The sequence below is a fragment of the Papio anubis genome, chromosome 5 (genome assembly GCF_008728515.1).
Source record: "Papio anubis isolate 15944 chromosome 5, Panubis1.0, whole genome shotgun sequence".
Lineage (NCBI taxonomy): Eukaryota > Metazoa > Chordata > Mammalia > Primates > Cercopithecidae > Papio > Papio anubis.
This window is the reverse complement of record NC_044980.1, coordinates 67,684,312-67,706,649: the sequence shown is the minus strand read 5'-3', so window position 1 is coordinate 67,706,649 and position 22,338 is coordinate 67,684,312. Positions and strand designations below refer to the sequence as shown.

Below are 22,338 nucleotides of genomic sequence, written 5' to 3'. Positions count from 1 at the left end.
GATCACGCCACTGCACTCCAGCCTGGGCAACGGAGCGAGACTCCGTCTCAAAAAACAAAACAAAAACAAAAATTAGCTGGGCATGGTGGCGCATGCCTGTAGTCCAGGTACTCAGGAGGCTGAGGCAGGAAAATTGCTTGATCCTGGGAGGTGGAGGCTGCAGTGAGCCAAGATTGTACCACTGCACTCCAGCCTGGGTGACAGAGCAAGACTCCATCTCAAAAAATAAAAAATAAGATAAAATAAAACACAACTCCTTACCTTTTCCCCAAGATAGTGTATGCCCAGGGGTATCAAATTCTGGCAGGACTCGAATTCCTCGTAATCTGGCATATTCAATCACCATACGGACATCATTTGGTGTATAAACATGAGACAAAGAATAGCTTCCCTGTAAAAGTCATATTTATTCAAGTTAAAATGTACAATGTAGATTTGATCCTGGAAATTAAAAATTGTGCTTGCATTTGATATCTGACAGCGAATTTTTTCACTATGAATTTTTTCACTATAACAATTGTGCTTGCATTTGATATCTGACAGCGAATTTTTTCACATATTAGTTTAATGTGATATTAGAGGACTCATTTAAAAATAATATAGGGCCATAGTTTCAGGAGTAGGAAATTTCCGAAAGAAAATTTCTACTAAGTCACACATACTCAAAGGATGATAGCCGTTTTGCGGCTTTTGTCAAATCATTTGTTTACCATATTTTAGCAATAAATTCTCAGTATACTTTGGGCTAATCCCAGATTTACTGGTAGAAATATCTGTCTCCATCAGTGCCTCCTGTTTCAAGAGTGTCTACTATCATGCTGTTTCAACTTCCATGTAGGCATACAACAAAACAAATGTCTCCAAAGTGAGACTTCTGAAAACACTGCTCTTGTCAATTTTAGAGTCAAAATGTACACCTTATTACAAAGCATAGCTATTGGTCACGTGGCTCAAGTCTCCAGCATCTTTAGGAGGCCGAGACGGTGGATCACGCAGGTCAGGAGATCACATTCATCCTGGCGGTCACGAAACCCCGCCTCATCAAAAAATACAAAACTAGTCAAGCGAGATGGCGGGCGCTTGCAGGTCCCAGCTACCGGGAGGCTGGGAGGCAGGAGAATGGCTGGAACCCGGGAGGTGGAGCTTGCAGGTGAGCTGAGATCCGCCACTGCACTCCAGCCTGGGCGGCAGAGTGAGACTCCGTCTCAAAAAAAAAAAACAAAGCATAGCTATTGTCCTGCAAAGGACTATCAGCTTGAATTACTATCAGCTTGAAAAATTCCCATATAGACTCTGTAATAAGTGACTTGGTTTTTAATGATTACCTCAGTCCCTTTATAGGTCACTTGAAAAATTAGAACTCAATATTGTAACTAAAGTTCTATCAAAGCTGTTCCTTAGCACATTTCTCAAACTATGGGCTATAAGTGCTCAATGGCGGAAAAGTAGTCTTGTCTCCCAGCACCGCATATCAAATTTCTATCAAGACTAGATTTAACTACCAGTTTATAGTAAATACAGGGACATGTTAATTGACACTATGGGGTGCTATCAGCAAAACCCAGACTGTGGGAAGCTGTAGGACACATGACTCAGTTTCTTCAACAACAAATTACAGGAGAAAAAGGTGGGAAGAGGGGACCCATAGATCAAAAGAGAATTACTAGACATATTAACTCACCACAGTTATGGAGCTTATTTGTATCCCACTGCAAATTTTTTAAAATAATTTTTTAAATAAGAGGAAAAGACACTTGGAGAAATGTGAACACTGATTGGCTGTCTAGATTACTGTTAATTTTTTAGCTGCAATCATGTATTATGGTTATTTTTTCTTAAAGAACGGGCCTTTTGACAGTGAGATATGATGATGGATTTTATTCAAAACAACAGGATGGGGCAGGGCTTGTCTGCAGGAGTTTAAGTGATACAAGATTGACCATGTATTCATGTTTGAACCTGTGTGATCAGAACATGGGAATTCATTAAACTATTCTATATCTGTATATGTTTGAAATTTGCCATAATAAAAAGTAAAACAAAAGGAAACAAAAACATAAGTGCTGTTAGCACATTTTAGCCTACATACATAACATTGGAGAAAGTTTTGGAATTATGGCCAGAGGACAGAATTTAGACTCCTGGCTCTGTCCCATCCTAACCACAACTTTAGACAAGGCGCATCACTTCTCTGGATGTCAGGTACCTTCTTTGTATTACAGGGATATTAAACTAGGGGACACTGAGGGTCCCTCCCAGCTCCACTGGTCCGTAATACAGTCAATTTGAACACTGTTAACTGAGACTACCATTATTTTCTAAGAAAACACTCTCACCTCTAAAATTCCCTACTTCATGTAGTTTCTCAGAGAAAAATAGTCATTTATGGATTTCCAAACAATTATGTTTAAAACAAATACACTGTTGGACAACTTGATAAACATATTATCTTAACCATATGTAATTTGAGAATTATTCAGGGCTTCTACCTTAAGGTGTTAAATTTCTATTTATACTTCCCCAGAGATTGTTTATATTCACAATAACAATTACAGTAACAGTTATAACAGTAACAAAAAACAGTTTTATGGATGTAAAATGCTAAGTCACAGCCAAAAAAAATTAAAAACCATAAACATCTGATTTTTACACTTTGATTCTATCCATAAGAACAAACATTTAAGTTACAAACTTGTAATGAAACTATACCCAGCGTTTTTGTAGACAGAGTACAATACAATTTACTCACTTTATTGCTTAACTCAGGAAACGCGATGCTCTGATATGGGAAAGACTGGTCATCGACTATGTGCCAGTGAAGAACATTAAACTTATTAAAAGCCATGGCATCCTGCAAGCAAACATATTTAAAAATTATATACTGCAGGTATCATATACAATCCATATTACCTATCTACATTTGGAATTGCTTCCAATACGTCTGCTTCCTTTAAAAATAATTTTTTTTTTTTTTTTTTTTTTGAGACAGAGTCTCACTCTGTTATCCAGGCTGGAGTACAGTAGCACGATCTTGGCTCACTGCAGCCTTGACCTCCCAGTCTCAAGTGATCCTCCCACTTCAGCCTCTTGAGTAGCTGGGACTACAGGCGCCCACCACCATGCTCAGGTAATTTTTGTATTTTTTGTAGAAACAGGGTTTTGCCATGTTGCCCAGGCTGGTCTGGAACTCCTGGGCTGAAGCCATCCAAAGTGCTGGGATTTGGCTAAAATTTATTTTTCAGCGAAGAAATAGAAATTCTTCATCATACCTACTTCACATGACATGTCAGTATACAAAAAGCCTCTGGAGATGTATTTATTCTAGACTGTGAGTTGTAACTTTGCTCTATGGGAGGAGAGCAAGCTTATAAATTCCAAGTATGTAGGGGACTGCCAAGAATGCAAAATGGTTCTTGGCTGCCACTGTGTTTGGGAATAGAGCAAAGGGAAAATGGGGCATTCATTTAAGTACCAGGACTTATAATTCCCACAGTTCTGAAATTTGAGTCCCAACCAAGAATTTCATTGCAAACTCAATACAATTCTCCCAGAGAAATTTTTGGGTGAATTGAGTTATTAATTTTATGTATACTCTAGAGGAATAACCAATATAATATTTATATAAAACATAAACACTACTTTTAAAAGATGAAAAATAATAAGGGAGAAGATTTGTCCAACAAGATCATGAAAACTTAAAGACTCCCTCTTCATCAAGGCTGAAGGGATTTGGCTGATGGAGTTAGGAAATCTTTTACATAAAAGGGGATTGTGCAGATAAATATATTGAGGATTAAAGGAGGATCTTCACTCTCAGAGAAGGGTGCTAGAAATAGAGGTATTAATTGGAATTGAGCTTATTAATACAAACTCATAGTTTTTAACATAGACTAGGGGTTGGCAAACATTTTACATAAAGGGCTAGACAGTAAATATTTTGGCTTTGCAAGCCAGAGAGTTTGTTACACCTACTCCATTCTGCAATTGTAGAGTGAGACAATATGTAAACAAATGTATGTGGCTATATTCCTGTAAACTTTATTTGTGAGGCCAGACATGGTGGCTCACACCTGTAATCCCAGTACTTTGGGAGGCTGAGGCAGGAAGATTGCTTGGACCCAGGAGTTTGAGACCAGCCTGCATGACATAGTGAGACCTCATCTCTACTAAAAAATTTTTAAGAAATTAGGCGGGCATCGTGACACATGCCCGTAGTCCCACCCATTCTGGAGGCTGAGGTGGGAGGATTGCTTGAGCCTGGGAGGTTGAGACTGCAGTAAGCTGAGCTCATACCTCTGCACTCCAGCCTGGGGGTGACAGCGAGACCAAAACCCCATGTTTGTGAAAATAGATAGTGAACTGGATTTGACCTTTGGGTTAGTTTGCCAACTCCTGATATAAACAGATAAAAAATCGGGAAAGATGTGTGTATGTTCATATAAATGTATACATACATAGGTACACACGTTTTCTAGCTGTCTCTGCTCAGAGGGTCTACAGTGACACCCTAGTAGCAATGAGCACACCTAGAGCCTAGATACTGGTTTCAAAATGTTGTTCACCACTAAAAGGGTTCCCTGAAGAAAAGTCTGAGGACACAGAAAAGACTGGGACAGGGAAGACAGGCCTGGAACATCATGTGCCAAAAAGAAAGAAAGTGCTCCAAGATTAAAGGGAACCTGCAAGGGATATAAGAGGCAACTTGAAGGACTTCCAGTGACCAAAGCTGAGATAATTTGACTATTAAACAGGGAAAGTGGCTGGGCACGGTGGCTCACGCCTGTAATTCCAGCACTTTGGGAGGCCAAGGCAGGTGGATCACCTGAGGTCAGGAGCTCGAGACCAGCCTGGCCAACATGGTGAAACCTTGTCTCTACTAAAAATACAAAAATTAGCAGGGCGTGGTGGTGGATGCCTGTAACCCCAGCTACTCAGGAGGCTGAGGCAGGAGAATCGCTTGAACCTGGGAGGCAGAGGGTGCAGTGAGCTTAGCCTGTGCCATTGCACTCCAGCCTGGGCAACAAGAGCGAAACTCCATCTCAAAAAAACAAAAAACAAAAAACAAACAAACAAAAAACAGGGAAAGTAACAGATTACAATCCTGAATAACATAGTAACCCATGAGTCAACACTGATAAAAATAATGAATACTTAAATAAAAGAGAAGGGATTGCTCTACCTTACACTTAAATGCCAAGTAATAAATGATAGAAGGAATGATGGAATTAGAAACATCACCACTGGGTAGCTACCTTAGTAGCAAGAACCATCTGTGGATGCTAAAACTTAGGCAAGAACCATCTGTGGATGCTAAAACTAGTGAGTGAATGCTGGCTGAAGAATGGGATTTTACACGGTCTCAAGATCTCTTCCCACAAGATACTTAATTACTTTTTAAGTATGAAACGCTTTTTAATTGACATCACAGTGGAAAAACCTGGCAGATGACATCTTAGGCAAGTTATAAGTGAACAATCCCAGATATGAAATAAATAAGACATGGTGTCACCTGATATGCACTGAGAAGAACACAGCATCCTTTCTGCTTTATTCCTGCCAAAAAGGCATAACTGAATCTTATCTTCTGCAAAATGGACAAGCTAAGGCATACTCTACAAAATAACTGGCCTATACTCTTCAAAAATGTCATGGTCTTAAAAGACAAGGAAAGTAGTCAGTTGCAGATAAATGGTGGCCAAAGAGACATACAAGTAAATGTAACACCAGATTTTGGATGGGACGTGGAACCTATAAAAGACATTGTTGGAACAATCGAAATTTGAATGGGGTCTGCGTATTGGATACAGTATTGTGTCAATTTCCTGATTTTGATGGTTGTACTGAAGTTATTAAATGTCCTTTTTTCAAGAAATTCATCCTGAAATATTAAGGGGGTATTGATGCATCATATGTGCCCATATGGTTTAGAAAATGTGTTTTTAGAGAGGGAGAATAAAGCAAATATAAAGCTTAAATTTAATATTTAATAAATACAATAAAAATGCACACTATTTACAACTTTTCCCTAAGCTTAAGACTTCAAAATACAAACAAAATCAAAAATAAAAACTGCTAAAGCTATAGAAATTAAAGCCACATGTAGTGGCCCAAGAAGATAAACTAGTAAAGATTATGACTTCAGAAAGTAACTTCTGTATTTATCGGAATTTAGTATCTAATAATTGTAATTGAATTTAGTATTTAATAATTGTCATTGAAAGCAATAGGGAATTGTAGATTGCTCAGAAATGAGGGGATTACTGGCTAAACATTTGGAAAGTAAAATTAAAATGCCTACTAGGTTTGACACACTAAAGTAAATTCTAATGGAATCAAGAATTTAATAAGAAAAAGTATAATAATACTAAAAAAAATTTAAGAAGTTATTTTTATATTTATATCCTTGTTATAGAGAAGGATTCTCAGCATACTTCCCAAAGCCAAACATGACAGAAAGGATAACACTGAAATACACTACTCCTTTAAAAAACGTGTGGCTAGGGATGGTGGCTCATGCCTGTAATCCTAGCACTTTGAGAGGGCAAGGCAGGTGGATCGCCTGAGCTCAGGAGTTTAAGACCAGCCTGGAAAATATGGCAAAACCCCATCTCTTAAAAAAAAACAAAAAAAAGTTAGCAAGGTTCTTTGCTAAAAAATAAAAATAAAGAAATTTTGCCAGGCATGGGGGCTCACACCTGTAATCCCAGCACTTTGGGAGGCTGAGGCAGGTAGATCACCTGAGGTCAGGAGTTCAAGATCAGCCTGGCCAACATGGTAAAACTCTGTCTCTACTAAAAATACAAAAATTAGCCAGGCATGATGGCAGGCGCCTGTAATCCCAGCTACTTGGAGGCTGAGACAGGAGAATCACTTGAATCTGAGGGGGGAGGTTGCAGTGAGCTGAGACCGCACCATTGCACTCCAGCCTAGGCGACAGAGCGAGACTCCATCTCAAAAAAAAAAAAAAAAAAAAAGGAAAACTCTGTCTCAAAAAATAAATTAAAAAGTCTACAGGCATTATAGACATAGTTATTAAAACAAATTTAGAAAAAATTCACAACAATATATGATAGGTAAGTATATAGTGTAAATATAAGGTGGAGTGTGGTGGCTCATTCCTATAATCCCAACACTTTGGGAGGCCGAGGGGGAAGGATCACTTGACACCAAGAGTTTGAGACTAGCCTGGGCAATATGATAAGACCCTATCTCTACAAAAATTTTTTTAAAATATAAAAAATTTAAATTAATTAAATTTTTAAAATAAGATATATATATATATATATATAAAAGCAAATATAAAAGTATCAGTGGCACAATCCATAGACAAATATAACATTAAAACATTAAACCAATAAAGAAGGTATTCACATTCTAGATGACAAAGTAAAGATAGAAAATAAACATACAGCTGGGGACAGTGGCTCATGCCTGTAATCCTAGCACTTCGAGAGGCCAAGGTGGGCAGACTGCCTGAGCTCAGGAGTTTGAGACCAGCCTGGGCAACATGGCAAAACCCTGTCTCTACTAAAAATACAAAAAATTAGCCGGGTGTGGTGGTGCATGCCTGTAATCCCAGTTACTCAGGAGGCTGAGGTTCGAGAATCATTTGAACCCAGGAGGCAGATTACAGTGAGCCAAGATCGGGCCACTGCATTCCAGTCTGGGTCACAAAGCGAGACTGTCTCAAAAAAAAAAGAAAAAAAAAAAAGAAAAAGAAACTTACAGTTTATAATATAAAATATACAAATAACTAATATGTTAAAAAAAAAAAGGCTTATATTCACTAAAAAGCAAGGAAGTGCACATTAAAACAAGGAGATATATTTTATCATTAGATCAGCAACAAACGTGGCAAAGATGTACCACACTGTTGGCCAAGCATATGTGGCTATGACTGACCTGTCTAGAAGGCAGCCTGACAGTATATACCAAAAGTTAAAATGTACCAAAAATTAAAATATATACATCTTAAGCCCGGAAATCCACTTCTAAGAATTTATCCTCAAGAAATAATCTTGACAAGTGTACAAATATGTATGTGTAAAAACACTCTGCAGTAGCATTTATAATAAATTAACTTAGATGTCCATCAGCATGAGACTAGTTAAAAAAAGTGAAATATTCAACTGTTAAAAGGGTGGCAAAGGCCAGATTACATCTGTAATCTCATCACTTTGCAAGGCCAAGGCAGGCAGATCACTTGAAGTCAGGAGTTCAAGATCAGCCTGACCAACATGATGAAATCCCATCTCTACTAAAAACACAAAAATTAGCCAGGTGTGGTGGCGGGCGCCTGTAATCCCAGCTACTTGGGAGGCAGAGGTAAGAGAATCACTTGAACTCGGGAGGCAGAGGTTGCAGTTAGCCAAGATTGTGCCACTGCACTCCAGCCTGGGTAACAGAGCAAGACTCCGTCTCACAAAAAAAAAAGGAGGGGAGGTGTAGGGGGTAGCAAAAGTATGGTCTAATTTAAGTTTTTTAAAAAGTCACATTGTATATGTTAATATATTCATTTTGTTTGTTTTGAGATGGAGTCTCATTCTGTCACCCAGGCTGGAGTGCAGTGGTGTAATCTTGGCTCACTCCAACCTCCCTCTCCCAGGTTCAAGTGATTTTTGTGCCTCAGCCTCCCAAGTAGCTGGAATTACAGGTGTGCACCACCACGCCTGGCTAATTTTTTGTATTTTTAGTAGAGACAGGTTTCACCATGGTGGTCAGGCTGGTCTTGAACTCCTGACCTCAAATGATCCGCCTGCCTCCACCTCCCAAAGTGCTGAGATTACAGGCGTGAGCCACTGTACCCTGCCTAATATATTCATTTTTTAAGTCTAAAATGAGATAAGTAGGACATAAAAATGTATGTCGATCTTTGGCAAATGAAATTATGGGATGCCTGCCTATTTTTGCATATTTATATTGTTTAAACTTTTTACACTAAGCATTTATTTCTTAAAAGTGACAAGAGTGTCTTTTGGAGAAAAATTGCAGAGTATAATGTGAATGTAAAAATAATTTTTAGGCCGGGCGTGGTGGCTCATGTCTGTAATCCCAGCACTTTGGGAGGGTGAGGCAGGCAGATCACAAGGTCAAGAGATCAAGACCATCCTGGCCAACATGGTGAAACCCCATCTCTACTGAAAACACAAAAATTAGAGGGGTGTGGTGGCACACACCGGTAATCTTAACTACTTGGGAGGCCGAGGCAGGAGAATTGCTTGAATCTGGGAGGTGGAGGTTGCGGTGAGCCAAGATCGCGCCGCTGCCCTCCAACCTGATGAGAGACTGAGACTTCAACTAAAAAAAAATAACAATTTTAAAATAGCATATAGCATAGTGTCATCATAAATGATCAGGTGAAGGTGCAAAAAAACATGGGAGGAAACCTCCCCACCCCTACAAATTGGCAGGTGATGGTGGGGATTAACCAATAAAAAAAAGCCCATAGGAGAAAACAGTTATTGTCAACCTTCTTCCTAACCCATACCACCCCGGAGGTTCTGTATTCCTTTGGAATAGTTCCCTAGGTATAAAGCAGCACCTGGACTCCTTTCTAATGCCACTTACAAAAAAAGTAAGAGGAGGTCACAAAATTTAAAGGGCACTAACTAGAAGTATGGTGGCCATGTTTTCTTTTTTTTTTTTTTTTTTGAGATGGAGTCTTGCTCTGTTGCTCAGGCTGGAGCACAGTGGTGCGATCTCGGCTCACTGTAACCTCCCCCTGGGAGGGTTCAAGCAATTCTCCTGTCTCAGCCTCCCTTGTAGCTGGGATTACAGGCACACACTACCACGCCTAATTTTTGTATTTTTAGTAGAGACGGGGTTTTGCCACGTTGGCCAGGCTGGTCTTGAACTCCTGACCTCAGGTGATCCACCTGCCTCAGCCTCCCAAAGTGCTGGGATTACAAGTGTGAGCCACCGCACCTGGGTGGCCATGTATTCCTAACCAAAAGTCTAGACACATGATTTGAGAAAAGGGAGTATATGTAAAGGGCCAATGGGCAGTGTTTAAACTTTCTCTTTACAGTCTTGGCTAAATACGTGTTATACATGGCTCTCGCACTGAAAACAGGAGGGTGACTCTCAAGGGGACCTCCACATCACAGCTGAGGAAATACACTAGGGACTGAGGAAAGAATGTCCGGTGCTTATACAAATTCCCCCGTTCCAACCTACCAATAGTAACCAACGTAAAGTTACAACACAAAGGAGACACCTTCAGAATAGACGATGGATTAGAATGAAGTACTTACTTACCAGAGTTTTAAGAATAATCTTAACTGGCAGATAGTGTCTGGATGTATCAATCAAAATTCCTCTGTGAGGAAACCTTGGAGAATCAATAATGGTGGATTCATTGATGGTGAACTATAAGACAAAACAAAATTTTGGTTTAGTTTTAGAATTTTCTGTTGTCTTGAACTCAGTGAAGACTACAGCTACTTATACAAGCATTTCATAAAATATTAATTTAGAACAATAAAAAGTATGAAATTTACATTTACCAGCTAAGATAAATATCTGGGGAAAAGAAACCTTCAGGAAACAACAGCTAAACAGGTTACATTTTTTTCTATTAGTAATTTGTCTAACAATTTTTAGTAACATAATAATCATACTTACAGTCCCACAAGAATCTTGATAAACTAACTGGCTAAAGGTCTCTAAACCTGAGGAAAGTAAAATTTATTGCATTAATTTATAAACAAATTGAGATGATAAAAGCTATATTATTCAACCAGACTCATAACCAGGTAAGGCAAATATAATTAAATATAGTGTTATACCTGTATCCTCTAAAATATATTGTTATACCTACACCTACAGCCTCTACCATAATTTCTAAAATCAAAGCCAAATTTAAAAAAAAAATCCATTGCACTTCTCTACTCATCTAATAAAAGTGCTTTACTTCATTGTACCCATACCCTGGGGTTTGTTTCAATATACACAAAAGAAGAATAGTAATTTAATAAAATACCAGTTTCTTAATAAATTTATAGCATTATGAGAGAATTTTTATAATCAAATATAGTCACTTTTAGAAGGTACCTAAATGTAACAGGGAAAAATGGCTGGAAAAACGATGAAACTATAAATAAAGGCCAATTTACAATATACAGCGTTTTACTTATAGCTGCAAAGACTAACTTCTGAACATTTTTTACTCAAGTGGATTATTCCCTGAATATACCAGTTGACAGGCTAATTCTTCTAAATGGCCTTGACTTGATTCAGATTCCTCATTCTAGCTGACAGCTATATAGCCAGGGAATTTTTATCCTAAGAACAGTACAATCATCTTTCCTATGCCTTCCTCTCTCCCCAACCTCGTCAAGTACAGGTTCATGCTGGGAAGAATAACTTTGAAAGTTTCTGTTAAGTGACACTACATTCAATAATGATCAGTTTAGAGTACACTACTCCGAAAGTCTGATGGTAAACAGAAAATATGGACTTCTTGGACTAGAAATCTAGCCACTGCATACTCGCAAGACTGGTTTTTTGTTGTTGTTGTTTTGGTTTTTTTTTTTTTGAGATGGAGTCTCGCTCTGTCACCCAGGACAGAGTGCAGCGGCGTGATCTCAGCTTATTGCAACCTCCGCCTCCCTGGTTCAAGTACTTCTCCTGCCCCAGCCTCCTAAGTAGCTGGGACTACAAGCATGCACCATCACGCCTGGCTAATTTTTGTATTTTTAGTAGAGATGGGGTTTCACTGTGTTCACTAGGCTGGTCTCCAACTCCTGACCTCAAGTGATCCACCCACCTCGGCCTCCAAAACTGTTGGGACTAGAGGCGTGAGCCACCGTGCCTAGCCTTGCTAGAGTTCTTTATTTTGGTATGGATCAGAACAAACATCAGTAAGTGTCTCTTCTCCTTAGCAGACGCAGACAAGACAGGCAGATCGGACTAAAAAAAACTTAAAAAGCTTAAAATCACTAACATTATACATAAATAAAATTACATTTGTGGTAAATCTCTAGATATTTTCATATTCTATTTTGAATAAAATTATAATCTTCTTATGGTATAAAAATATATAGCATAACAATGATTATTTTAGGTAACACTCTGAGTCAAATTCCAAATGTTTATTTATTTTGGTTTTTTTTTTGAGACGGAGTCTCGCTCTGTCGCCCAGGCTGGAGTGCAGTGGTGCCAGCTCAGCTCACTGCAAGCTCCCTCTCCCTGGTTCAAGCAATTCTCCTGCCTCACCCTCCCACGTGGTTGGGATTACAGTCATGCGCCACTATGCCGGGCTAATTTTTTTTTTTGTATTTTTAGTAGAGATGGGGTTTCACCATCTCTAGTCTGGTCTCGAACTCCTGACCTCAAGTGATCTGCCTGCCTGGACCTCCCAAAGTGGTGGGATTACAGGTGTGAATGACTATGACCGGCCCCAAGCCTTTATTTTAATGACTATAAATTGGGTTAGTTCATATTTTTAAAAATTCCATTTCTAAAAACTCTATTTGGAAGTCAGTACAGTATCTTATCTGCCTAGAAAGGTAAAAGAAACTTTTGAACAGCAAATGTCCTGATGTCAAACTTTGAAGTTCAGACCCTGAAATTCTCAGGAAAAGCTTTTCAAGTTACTCCCTGCCCACTGCCTCTAACCAACTCAATAGCACATTTGCCTTTTATACTGCTCCTTATACAAACTTAGTTATGCTTCTAAATCCACAGGAATTTGAAATTAGGGAAGAGAGATGCTTGCTTCTGGAGTCAACAGAAGCGACAGTTGTAACAAAATTCCCTCATCAGAACAGGTTGGGGCCATGTGTAGTGCTATAAACATTACAGTCCCAAGAGCATCAGTGAATTACAGCACTGTAGGAATGTAATAACCTTCAAACAGTTTTTGAGAGGTCAAATGAGTTTTCTCCCATGCTATATTTATTTACTTGTATTTTTTTGAGACAGGGGTCTTGCTCTGTTGCCCAGGCTGGAATGCAGTGGTGTGATCTAGGCTCACTGCAGCCTCAACGTCCTGGGTTCAAGCAATCCTCCCACCTCAGCGTTCAGAGTAGCTGGGACTACAGGTCCACGCCACTATGCCCGGCTAATTTGTGTATTTTGTAGTGATGGGGTTGCGCCATGTTGCCCAAGCTGGTCTCAGACTCCTGAGCTCAGGCAATCATCACCCACCTCAGCCTCTCAAAGTGCTGACTCAAAGTGGTGTGAGCCACTGTGCCGACCTCTCCCATGCTTTACGAAGTATATGTTCAATGGAAATAATTTTGGAACTACATAACCAAGCATTCTGTAAAGGATCCAAGGCAGCAAAGGTTTGCTGTGCTTGATCTCACAAAGCACCAACTGAAAATTTTCCTTTACTGGAAAGTAACGGTGAAACTGCACGAAACTTACCTCGTAATGCTCCCCAAACTCTGTTGGCCTTAAGGACAGCCACTGGTTCTTTCACAAGTAGAGTATCTGTATTGGAGATTTAAAATCACACACATACTTTTGTTAATCCCTCAATGACACACAATAAGTTTCCTAAACATGTCACTGATATTTCTGGACTATTATTTTCTCCCAAGCACATGACCTGTTTCTCTAACTGCCTCCTGTACATCTCCATTTGGATGTCCTGTGGATTCCTTCAACTCCACATGCCACAACAGAACTCTTCCCTCCCTCCTCCGCACACTTCAACCTGCTGGCCTTCTGCGTTCCTCATTTCAGTGAGTCACAGCACCACCATCCAGTCACTTGAGTCACTCAAGACAGGAATTTGGGTGTCATCTCCATGTTTCTTCATCTTCCCAAGAGAGTTAGTCTCTCCAACTTCTCAACAGAGTAGGGTCTTAGTTAAGCTAAGAGTTTAGTTGAAAATGCAAAAATTCCTCAGTTCCTACTAATCCTTGGTAATGTCCTAGGTGTCACTCAAATCTATTCCCTTTGAGGCCAGAGAGTTATCTCCACTCTTTTGCCTTCAGAATTTTCTACTTGCCCTGCACCCACCTTCCCTCAGTATCATCCAAACCTGCCTTAAGACTTACTCTCCAAATCCCTTTAGCTTAGTTTAGCTTTGTCCCACTCAATTAAAAGTTCACATCATCCAGAATGGAACTCCAGTTAGCTGCTTCTGGTGAGAGGCTAATCTTTCAATCTTTGAAACACATTCTAAGGTTGGCCCAATAGTCACTTAGTCTTTTAGAGAGGTCTGGAGTGGAATCAACCAGACATAGTAAACCCACAGATGGTAAAGAGATTGAAAGCTAAAGGGTGTAACAGCTGTGGACTTTGCCACAGCAAAGATGCTTAAGGGCTGGAGGTTAATGATTTAATACTGTGTCCTCTATGCTGGTTTATCACCTTCTACCACCACCACCATTCAGATACTCACAGAATAGTTAGCTGCAGGTAGGCAAAAGTGCTCTATCAATAGTGCGAGCATCTCAGGTGACAGTCTTCTGACAAGATAGCCTTTTCCATTAGATAACCACATTCCATTAGATAAGTCAGCCAGTGCCAGGCTAAGAACTATATTGCTATTTATGAGCATAGTCTAATTATGTTTCCTCTACATCTATAGCAAATTCTTGGGTTGTTGTTGAGACAGTCTCACTGTGCTGCCCAGGCAGGTGTGGAGTGGCATGATCACGGTTCACTGCAGCCTCGACCTCCCAAGTAGCTGGGACTGTAGGCATGTGTCACCATGCCTAATTTTTCTTTTTTCTTGTAGAGACGAGGTTTTGCCATGTTGCCAGGCTGGTCTTGAACTCCTGGGCTCAAGCCATCTACCAGCCCCAGCCTCCCAAAGTATTGGGATTACAGGTGTCAGCCACTTCACCCCACCTGTATCAAATTCTTAATCAGCTACCTAGAGCTCACTGCTCCATTGGTCACTGTTTAAAAACTTTTTTTTTTTTTTTTTGCCACATTCTAGTTTTGAGATCTTCCAGAAATAGACAGAGTCACCTCAAAAACATTAATATATTACATATACTTAATACCAATTATTTTCTAATAGCTGACAACTGGCTGATATTAAAAAGGACTAATTCAACTCAGTGGAAAATACATATAACAATTAGAAATTTGGTTTTCTAAATATATGAACACATAGCTACAGAATTTCCATTTTTACTTCACAACCAAGTTATTAGTGTTAACAATGATTACTTCCCTGAAGTGTGAAAGGAATGATATCACTGACTTTTCAGTTAGCCCATTCTGTATCTTTCTGCACCATAAATACATTTGTTTTGGAGGGTGAATATACAAATAACGTATCTATATATTCTGTTTAAAAACAATACATTATAGATAAGGCTAAAATCTCCTTTGAGATACTCACCCAACTCCTCCTACCTTCCTCAGAGGAAATACTTATCGGGCCTTTCTTAGGCTTGACATAGATATACATGGAAGGAGAATAGTATTGCTTTACGTGTGTGTTGATATATAAATGGGGTCCACCCCTACACATAATTATACAGCTTCCTTTGTTCAACTCAGCAGTTTAACTTGGCAGTTCTCCATGTGTGTTCTCTGTAATACTGCTTCTTTATTCTTAACTGTTGTGATCATACTATTGAGTAAAGATTGACAAGATGCATTCAGCCATTCCTCTATTGATGGATATTGAGTTTTGTTGACAATTCTTCACATTACAGGGAAACAGAATCAAACATCCTTGATTTATGTGTCCATTTATCTGCAGTAAAAACTAGTCCACTCCTCAGGGCATGCATATTTTTATTTTTAATAAATAGTGGTGCTTTAACATTGTCACCTCCTCCAACATGTCCTCCCACTCTGGATGTTTGATATCTTATTTCCATTCATATGTGTGACTTTTATCATCATCATCAACTAGTTTAAAGACTAAAAACTAGTTTATTTTTCAGCCAAAAATTTCACAATCACCTTGTATCAAGAAACTTCCCTTTCAGAATAAAGAGGGTTTGTAGAACTGACTGAAAGATAAGCTATGACTCTCCAGTCTCGAAATTTCATTTTGTGGAATTTACAATCTGTTATCTGTATTGCCAAAGGACAGCAAAGATTCCTTGGCAACGTAATGACCATTTTCATCTCAATTCAGGTTGCAAATCCTACTTCACGTGGTGTCAGTGCTGAGTATCAACTGAAATGATACCTGACGTTGGTGAATTTTCCTATTTCTTTTCTAAGAAGAGCTACAGAATTGAAGAGAAAGCAAGCTGTTTTTCAAAGAGATGTATTATTGAGAAATCTCATCTAAACCAGCAGGATGAAGACATGTACTTAACTGTGAGGCAGTCAGGGGGTAACGGAGTTGCTCTTTGCTCTAAATTTGTGGCATCCTATCTTTTTTTTTTTTTTTGAGACAGTCTCACTTTGTCCCCCAGGCTGGAGTACAGCGGCATGATCTCAGCTCACTGCAACCTCTGCCTCCTGGGTTCAAGTGATTCTCCTGCCTCAGCCTCCCGAGTAGCTGGGATTACAGGTGTGCACCAACATATTTGACTTTTTGTATTTTTTAGTAGAGATGCGGTTCACCATATTGGCCAGGCTGGTCTTGAACTCCTGGCCTCAAGTGATCCACTCACCTCGGCCTCCCAAAGTGCTGGGATTACAGGTGTGAGCTACAGTGCCCGGCCTCTATCTTTACACTCAGTTCCCCTGTCTGCTGTCTCTTGCACGAATCTTTTATTACACATGTCCTTATACTGCTCTTCTTTGATGCCTTGGTGCAATTCCACATTATTCTCAGGCAGTATACCCTATAGAAAAGGCATGTCCACTTGTTTGTTCTAAAACAATTTGGGAAAAGCCCTAGAGAATAATGTTTTAGGTAACAACAAGGACAAAATCATACAGCTAAATGTCGATTATATTGTCAATCAAATGAAACTGCTGTACCCACCCTCTCCCCCAAGCTCTGCATTATCTTTTGTAAAATTATAGATTATAAATAGAGATCATGGATACAAACAGATGTTTTCAAAGACAAAAGTTAAAAAATTACCTAGATGTTCAAAAGAGATTAGCCAATTCAGCTTATCCATACAGTGACAGAACATTATTCAGCCATTGAAAATGATGTCACAGAAAACTAGTGAAATTCATGTTTATAATGTATTTTGCAAAAAAGCATGATACAAAAATATAACAAAAATACAAGCACATGTACAGAATTACTGCCATTTTCATCTCAATGCTTATCATGTTTGTACTTATGTCTATGTAAAATGTTTAAATGTTTTACTCTGCAAAAAAAAAAAAAATACACCTAAAGTGACAGTGATTAATTCTGTCTGCTGGGACTATGAGTGATTTATTTCTTCTTCTTCTACACTTACTGTACTTACAAATTTTCCACAAAGGCTATGTACTACTTTTATAATCAGACTTTAAAGGTTATTTTTAAAATAGGAATCATAAACTCACTGGTTGAGAACTCACAGTGGTTCCTAACATGGAGCCAGTTTTTGGCACTGAAGTCCGTCAGTGAGCACCTGGGCTATAATACACTCACATTGCAGAGGTACTTACAAGACTCATCTGAAGATATGTTGGGGAAGGCGTCACACTCTGACTGCAGGGTGATTGAGACAAGAAGTTGCTGAAGCTGGGCTGTAGCCTGGGATTCAGCAGGTTCATGATCCCACTTGTAGAAACCAAAAATATAGCCATGATATCTGTTTGAGAAATAAATGTGAACACATTTTAAAAGGATTTTAGCCAAATTTTAAAAATGGATGTGCTAGTAACATTGCAGTTAACGCCTCAAATCCATGCTGCCCATTATAAGTCCAACTAGAGATTCTCACCCTAAGTTGTACATTAGAATCACTTGGGAAGTTTTTCGAAAATGCTAATGTCCACGCCTTCCGAATCAGAATCTATGAGAATGGGATTCAGGCATGGGAATTTCAAAAGCTTCCCCACACTCCGAAGTGACATATGAAGCCCCTGTTAATAACCAATAATGAAACCATCATGGTAATCCATCACTCTTGGGAATGAAAAACCAATTCTGCCCAGTGATAGGATGTGGGGGTTAGGGGGAGTTCTTCTGAGCAAATCACAAGAAAACTTTGTTTCTCTGTGAGAGCTGGACCAGTTGCTGCTACACTAAAGTGGACAGAGCAGAGATGGAAAGAATATGGATCCCTGGTAACACTGTTGAGTCACTTAGTCAACTTGCCCTAAATACATTCCTACTTTTGGACATCCTAATGTGTGAAGTAAGTTTTCTTATTGTTTAAGCCAGATTGAGTCAGGGTTCCTGTTACCTTCCTACAAAAGTATCCTAGCTTATATATAAACCCCCAAAAGAAGGTCCAGAATTCTCATCAGAGCCTTTAAAATTAACTTTTTGTTGGCCAGGCGTGGTGGCTCACGCCTGTAATCCCAGCACTTTGGGAGGCCGAGGTGGGAGGATCATGAGGTCATGAGTTCAAGACCAGCCTGGCCAACACAGTGAAACCCCATCTCTACTAAAAATACAAAAAAATCAGCGGGTATGGTGGTGGGCACCTGTAATCCCAGCTACTTGGGAGGCTTAGGCAGGAGAATCACTTGAACCTGGGAGGCGGAGGTTGCAGTGAGCCGAGATCGCACCACTGCACTCCAGCCTGGGTGACAGAGTGAGACTGTCTCCAAAAAAAAAAAAAAAAAAAAAAAAAGGTACCTTTTGTTGGTACCCAAAAACCAGGGAATATTAAATAAAAAAGATCAGATAGGCTTCAGAGCAATTGTTTTTGGTATCCAAAAATCAGAATATTAAATAAAAATGTAAAGGCACTAAATAAAAAAAGATCGGATAAGCTTCAGGACAATTGTTTAAATATTTTACAGATTTTGGCAAGCCAGAAGGTTATATATGCTACTTATGTGTAAGAACATCTTACGCTTTTTCGCAGAAGAGGAGGTTGGAAAATTGTGACATGTTTGGGAGTGTATGGAAGTTAACCAATGAGAGAATGGAATGGATGAAGGTGTTGACAGAAAACCTTGACAGATTAAAAAGGAAATTAAGATCACTGAAATACATACTTACAAAAGGTTAAGATGGTAAATTTTATATTTTTTCCATAGTTAAAATTTTTTAAAAAAGGAAATTAAAGCTGCCAACAGCTTCGAGATCAGAGTTGGAAACTGGCTTAGAACCTTGACCCTAGGTAGTAAAATTCTAACAGAAAACTCAAAGGGCTGTGAAGCAGTATGTCAAAGGTATGTGGGTTAGTTTAGCCTTCCAGGAAATGAAGGAGTGAAGCTATTTGTTTATTTTTTAAAATGAGTGACTAACATGTGATGGACGCTGTCCTAGAAGCTGAAGAAGCAGCTATGCATCTAACAGCCAAACTCTCTGCCTGCAAGAAACATACTGTTTCAAAGCAGGGTTTGTGATACAACTTGGGCTCTTCAGAGACAGGGGCTATGTGATTCTGAACAATCTGGGGCCCAGGCTGTGTGTTCCTGACCACGTCACACTTTCTGAACACCCCATATTTCCAAATCTTTCCAACTCCACTGTGCTTTTACTCTGAGATAGCTACTGCCCGTGCTGAGCTCCTAGAATGCTCACATGCATGCCTTCACGTCTTAGCCATAAGGGCTAATACATTTTATGACCTGCTTCCTAATAACGCCAGGCATAATTAATGGCTGCTCCACTCAGAGGCCATGAATTAGGCAAACTCTTCAGGTAATCACCCGCACCTGCCTTGAAATGCCAAGCCTTGCCTTCAAATCATCTCAGCTGATTCAAGTCCTGGTTATCTACCTATTGTTAACTTACATCACCTATGCTTTCTTGTCATCGTCAGTTCAGCGTATTACCAAGTCCTTGTTTTACTTAGCAGTATGACACAGAAGGAAAATCCAATTCTACAAGCTGAACTCCAAGGCAAACATAATAAGGGTGTTTGCTTTTAAAAGATTTCCAACCCTAGTAGTGATCTTCTGAGACAACCTTCGTGTACCTTCCATGCAATCTTTCTGAATATCCCAATGCAACCAAACACTTTGATTCTACATCTTAACCCCACTCTGGCCTTAGCAGATTGGATACCAAAGGCTCATTAGTGTGTGTGCCTAAAATAGGGACTGATAATACCCATTTAGTTGTACAAAACAGAAGGAAACCGTGAGCCTTCTGATTGTAGAGAATGAACCATCTCTGCCATCAGCATCTCGGGCCTCTTCAGCTTGAGCTTAGGCACCTGTCCTATCTGGGGTCAGAACACGTTGTTCAGTTAGTTTTGCATTTCCTCCCCACCTGTTCAGTGTCCTGCAAGCACACTTAAGCTCTATAGTATCTACTGGGCACAGCGACAGGCTTGGGGAATGCCAGGAGGCAGTACAGTTAGCACCAAATTACAGTTCTGCGGGGCACGATACGCCTTCAGGACAGTCCTACCTACACAAGTCTCACACTGAAGGGACAGTGTGTGGCTTCTTCAAACATCTCCCCAGGGGAAACTGTCTTCTCTATGGTGTGATTGGCTGACTCCCATGACAAAATTCACCCTGTCTGCAGCCAAAGGGTGAGGGAGACAGAGGCGCTATCTAGGGCTCTGTAAAAGAGGAAGCAGGGAGAGCAGGCACATGATTGGTGTTGAGAAACAAAGTTGGATACTGTCTAACCACTGGCCGCAGAAACGTAGTTAGATGCAAACATCTCACATTTTATGTGGAAGAGATTTTAGGTGAGAGGGGAGTTTAGGCAGTGCTCGAAACTGAGGACCTCCGCCATTTGAGTTATTACCAGGAGATTTGAGGAGAGGCAAGGGGGTGAAATTGGCCTATAAATGACAGTCAGCTTTGGGGAATTCCTGGTCCCTCAAGAGAGCTTGTCTAAGCCCTTCAGGTAACTTATCCCTTTGAACGTCCTTCAAATAAGGAGCTGTCACTTTCCTCCCCAGCTCTGGAGCTGGGGAACCGGGTGTCCCCTCCATCCATGTCATTTGCCCAACAAGGCCTCAGAGCAAACTCCCTCTTCCACTTAGTATCCTGCTCTCAAACCAGGGTTCCTGAGCACCCAAGGTGTCCCTTAAGAAGCAGTAGGAGGGTGGGGGCAAGAGCGTGGGTTCAGTCCGTGTGGCGCTGGGCAGATCGCCTGCCCGCTCCGGGGGCCGTTTCCTCGTCTGCGCAGTGGGGTGGTGAGGGTCTGCAGAGCGCCCCGGGGTGGTCCACCTCCCCTCCCCCAGGACACTTCCCGGCCGGGAGCGCTCACCGCCGAAACGCTTCCTCCAGCAGGGTGCAGGAGGGGCCCGCCGTGGAATTGGGGCTGTGGCTGATGTAGAAGTTCTCCGGGGCAAGATGCAGCAGGTTCGGGGTCATCTTCACCGAGAGCGGCAGGGGCCACAGCGCCGGCCCCCGCGCGGCCGAGACGCCCGGGGCCCGAGTCGCCTCCGCCACCTGCACCACGAGCGCCACCTGAGTCAGCAGCGCCAACATCGCTGCCAGCAGCGTCGCCAACAGCAGCGCCAGCAGCATGGGCGGCCGGGGCAGCCCCAGCCCGCACAGCTCCATGGCCGCTCGGCTGCTTTCCGAGCCGGAGCCTCGGGACCCGACTTTCCGCCCGGCCAGGTCAGAGGAAGCGCGGCCGCGGGTGAGTCACCGAGTCAGATGACGGCGCGCCCCGCCCCCGACTCCGCCTCCAGGCCCTGGGCGCGCCCTCGCCCAGCCCGCCCTGCCCAGGCCACCTCGAGAATTTCCTCCGGGGTGCCCTCGGGTAGGAGCAGAGCCCAGACAGCAACCTCAAACACGGGATGGCTAAAGTAAGAAAAATGCCCGGTGCTGGCCGGACGTGGCGGCTCACGCCTGTAGTCCCAGCACTTTGGGAGATCGAGGCGGGCGGATCACCTGAGGTCAGGAGTTCAAGACCAGCCTGGGCAACATGGTGAAACCTCGTCTCTACAAAAATACAAAAATTAGCCGAGTGTGATGGCGGGTGCCTGTAGTCCAGCTACTCGGGAGGCTGAGGCCGGAAAATCTCTTGAACCCGGGAGGCGGAGATTGCAGTGAGCCGAGATGGCACCACTGCACTCCAGCCTGGGTGACAGAGCAAGACTCCGTCTCAAAAAAATAAAAAATAAAAAAATAGAAAAGAAAGAAAGAAAGAAAAAGAAAAGGGCCCAGTGCACAGGCTGGGGATGCCAGCCCGGCACCAGGTCGCTGCCCGCTCACGCTGGCGACACTGGCGCTCTCCTTTAAGTCCCTGGCTTTGGTGAAGCTGGAGAAGCCAAGCTTGGGGAGCACTTTTCTCCTCTCAGCTCAACCACCAGATAACTGATGAGAGCTGAGTTTATTTGCTGCTAGGTTGAGGCTTTTCTGTAATGGCACTTCAGCTGTAGTCAATAAAGCCTTCCCGTCAGAACTCCTTGGAGC

The 22,338-nt window shown here is 41.2% G+C and overlaps 1 protein-coding gene across 2 annotated transcripts in view; it reads right to left on the bottom strand.

Moving 5' to 3' along the window:
* Positions 1–21,579, bottom strand: part of HEXB (hexosaminidase subunit beta) — a 28,874-nt gene extending 7,295 nt beyond the window's left edge. For both annotated transcript variants that reach the window (XR_004183740.1, XM_003899812.3), the window contains exons 1-7: positions 21,182–21,579; positions 17,494–17,639; positions 13,372–13,437; positions 10,624–10,670; positions 10,258–10,368; positions 2,750–2,851; positions 262–391 (exon numbers count right to left, since the gene is read on the bottom strand). Coding sequence is in view for 1 of the 2 variants with exons in the window: in XM_003899812.3 (XP_003899861.1) it covers positions 262–391; positions 2,750–2,851; positions 10,258–10,368; positions 10,624–10,670; positions 13,372–13,437; positions 17,494–17,639; positions 21,182–21,480 (901 nt within the window). In the remaining variant the exon portion in view is untranslated. The remainder of the gene's footprint in view (positions 1–261; positions 392–2,749; positions 2,852–10,257; positions 10,369–10,623; positions 10,671–13,371; positions 13,438–17,493; positions 17,640–21,181) is intronic.
* Positions 21,580–22,338: the final 759 nt, after the last annotated feature.